Source organism: Geospiza fortis, unplaced genomic scaffold (genome assembly GCF_000277835.1).
Source record: "Geospiza fortis unplaced genomic scaffold, GeoFor_1.0 scaffold183, whole genome shotgun sequence".
In the NCBI taxonomy this organism is placed as follows: Eukaryota; Metazoa; Chordata; class Aves; order Passeriformes; family Thraupidae; genus Geospiza; species Geospiza fortis.
In genome coordinates, this window is record NW_005054447.1 from 1,680,515 (window position 1) to 1,683,645 (window position 3,131).

Here is a 3,131-nt window from a genome sequence, read left to right on the forward strand (position 1 = left end):
CAACATGAGGCAATACATATGCTGTGCTGGACAAATAGCACAGAAATGGGAAAGCAGCCCTGTATGTGGGAGACTATTCCCTTCAGGATGGCTGAACTTGTTTTGTTTGTATGTCATTTAAGGACAGATTCCAGACAATACAGTCTCTGAACAGATGGCTTGCCCACAAAAGTATCTTTACTTGCTTGCCTGGATCTGTGAGGATGTTGGCTGTTTGGGCAAAGAAAATCATGTCCTGTTTGCTTAAAAGGTTTAAAGAGCAAGTACCAAAACTAACCTGCATGAAAGAGCTCCAAATTGTCAGGTCATAGTGCAAAATAGTGTGTATGTGGGTGTGCCTGGGTTCCTCTTCTTGACCTCTCCCCCTTCTTTGTAGATCAAGGAGAAGTTGCACAATGAAGCCCTCACCCTCCTGAAGAGCGGAAGGTTCAAAACAGTCTTTGATAAGGCCTTGGTCCTATGTCAGATGCACAATTTCAAGGATGGTGTTCTCTACCTCTATGAGCAGGGCAAACTGTGAGTGTTACTCTTGTCTTTAGAGTCTTGTCCTTCCCCTCTTGCCCCCACTGCAGCGATTTCTGAGCCATAAATGTCTGTACCATTAATGGTAATGACCTCTTTAGCATCTCAAGATGGGCATGGTAGAGGATTGCTCTGCAGAAATACCTCACTGTTGAAGCAAGGCAGTTACATAGAGTGAAAAAAAGACTTGTCTTTGGCTTCTGTGTGAGTCTGGGGATTGCATGGCTGGGTGAAAAGTTAAGGTCCCTGTAAAACCTCAAAGGGCAAGGTGGATTGCTGCAGCTGATGAGTCTTTCTCCCATAGTTTCCAACAGATCATGCACTACCACATGCAGAATGAGCAGTACAAGAAGGTGATTGAGGTGTGCGAGTTGTATGGCGACCAAGAGGCTTGTCTCTGGGAACAGGCTCTTAGCTACTTTGCACGGAAGGAGGAGAACTGCAAAGAGTATATTGCTGCAGTGCTGAAACACATAGAGAACAAGAATCTTATGCCTCCGCTGCTTGGTAATGACATATGACATTCAACCCTCAGCCTCCCCTGCCATAGAACCCCAACCCAAGCAAAAACCAGAAAAACAAACCACAAAAGACTCCAACCCAGACTTGTTTGTAGTGCTTTCTGTAGATCAGACATTAGAAGAATCATTTAAATTGGAGCCTACCATTTGAAGTAATAAGCTGCTCCATAGGGAAAAACAATGTCAGTCACAGCTCCTTAGTTAGGGAGAAAGATCTGCAGTATCAGTGAGACGTCTCATATATGATTTCTGTCTGTCGGTGTGGGGCAGTGCAGGGTGTGCTGAAACTCCTGTTGAGCCTTGGTGGAGAACTAAAATCCAATCCACTACTATATCCTTCCTTTGTCCCTTTTGGTCCGAGTTATCCAGACATGCTCCCAGTCACCCATTTCTGGAAGAGATCAAATTGAAAGAGAATCTTTAAGTGAACTCTTCCAATTCCATGAGAATGCCAGCTGTCTTTGCCTGTAAGTGGCCTGTCCCGGGAAAGCAGTCTGCCCTGGCAGTACAAGCATAGCTGCAGTTTTTGTGCTTGTGTTTAAACTAACATCTCAGTTGCTCTCAGTTGTGCAGACGCTGGCTCATAACTCCACAGCCACCCTGTCTGTGATTAAGGATTATCTTGTCAACAAGCTGCAGAAGCAAAGCTGCCAGATAGAGCAGGATGAGCAGAGAATTCAGAAATACCGAGAAGAAACTACGAGGATCCGCCTGGAAATTGAAGAGCTAAAAGCAAGGTGCAGGAATGTGTGCTGTCTTGTCTAGTCCTATTCAAGGACAGAACTGCTGTTTTCTTTTAGTAAGGTGAAGTGTAGTTTGTCTTTCTCACACTTCTCCATCTTGTCACTCAGTCCCAAGATTTTTCAGAAGACCAAGTGTAGCATTTGCACCAGTGCATTGGAGCTCCCTTCAGTCCACTTCCTGTGCGGTCATTCCTTTCACCAGCACTGCTTTGAAAGCTACTCTGAGAGTGATTCAGAATGTCCTACTTGTATGCCAGAAAATCGCAAAGTGATGGACATGATCCGAGCCCAGGAGCAGAAGAGAGATCTGCATGATCAGTTTCAGCATCAGGTAGGCTAACATTGTCTATCTTACCAAGTTGAAATAAATAAGAGTTTAGATTCATTTATGGGCCTGTAAATGGAGGCTGGTAGAGACAGGTAAGGCTTGAAAGTATTTTGTAAACAAGGTTATGTTAACTGGATAATGAGGCATTAGACCCTAGGGTGACTGCATTGTGTAAAGGGCACGAAGAGTCATTGTTGGCTCTGTGAAGGGGTGAAAGAGAGAATCTGTCCTCACCTGACCCTCAAGACCTATTGGTCAGTGTGACAGCTGGTCAACAAGTTGTATAGAACTAATTAGGGAGAAAGGAAGAAGAAGAGTGTGAATTGGAATGGGGACAGCACCAAAATGTGGCATCTACCTTGTGTTCCCCAAGGATTAATTAAGTGGTGTGAGAATGGGACATTAGCTGGAAAATGTTAACACACGTGGGAACTAGAGCTGTTGAGGCAATCACCTTCCTGCTTAATTCAGTTGCTCATTACCTCGGTGCATGGCTCAGAAGTGGCATTGAAACAGGAGCTGGAATGGCCAGTGTCAGAAAATCTAGCAGGTTCTTCTGCTACACCCAGCCCTTGTGTGGACTGAGCAAAGAGCTGCCCTGTCCACTAAACGAGAGGCTTCTAAGTGCAGAGGGAGAAAGGAAGGAGGCTAGAAGCAAGACACTCTGAAGGCTTTTGCTGATGCTGCTGCTTTCTGTCTGGCAGCTCAAGTGTTCAAATGATGGCTTCTCAGTCGTTGCTGACTACTTTGGTCGCGGCGTCTTCAATAAGCTCACCCTGATCACGGACTTGCCCTCGGGAAAGACCGCTACAACCATCGAGGCTGGCCTGCAGCGGGAGCTGCTTATCCACACCAAGCGCAGTACCTGACTACAGGCCCTGTCCACACGCCCTCCCGTGTTGTACGGGGTCCCCCGCTGTGTCCTCGGCCCCCTGTGTTTGGCTTTCCCCCTTGGCCCCCAATAAAGCAGCGTGGCCGGGCAGTGCCGCAGCGCGGCCCTCACTGACCGGCTCGGCC

At 46.9% G+C, this 3,131-nt stretch overlaps 1 protein-coding gene across 1 annotated transcript in view; it reads left to right on the forward strand.

Moving 5' to 3' along the window:
- The window catches only part of VPS11 (VPS11 core subunit of CORVET and HOPS complexes), a 10,134-nt gene extending 7,041 nt beyond the window's left edge, over positions 1–3,093 (forward strand). Inside the window, exons 12-16 of the mRNA XM_005427540.1 lie at positions 377–516; positions 827–1,029; positions 1,609–1,780; positions 1,895–2,117; positions 2,819–3,093. Coding sequence (XP_005427597.1) covers positions 377–516; positions 827–1,029; positions 1,609–1,780; positions 1,895–2,117; positions 2,819–2,983 — 903 coding nt within the window. The 3' untranslated portion in view covers positions 2,984–3,093. The remainder of the gene's footprint in view (positions 1–376; positions 517–826; positions 1,030–1,608; positions 1,781–1,894; positions 2,118–2,818) is intronic.
- The last annotated feature ends 38 nt before the right edge of the window (positions 3,094–3,131 follow it).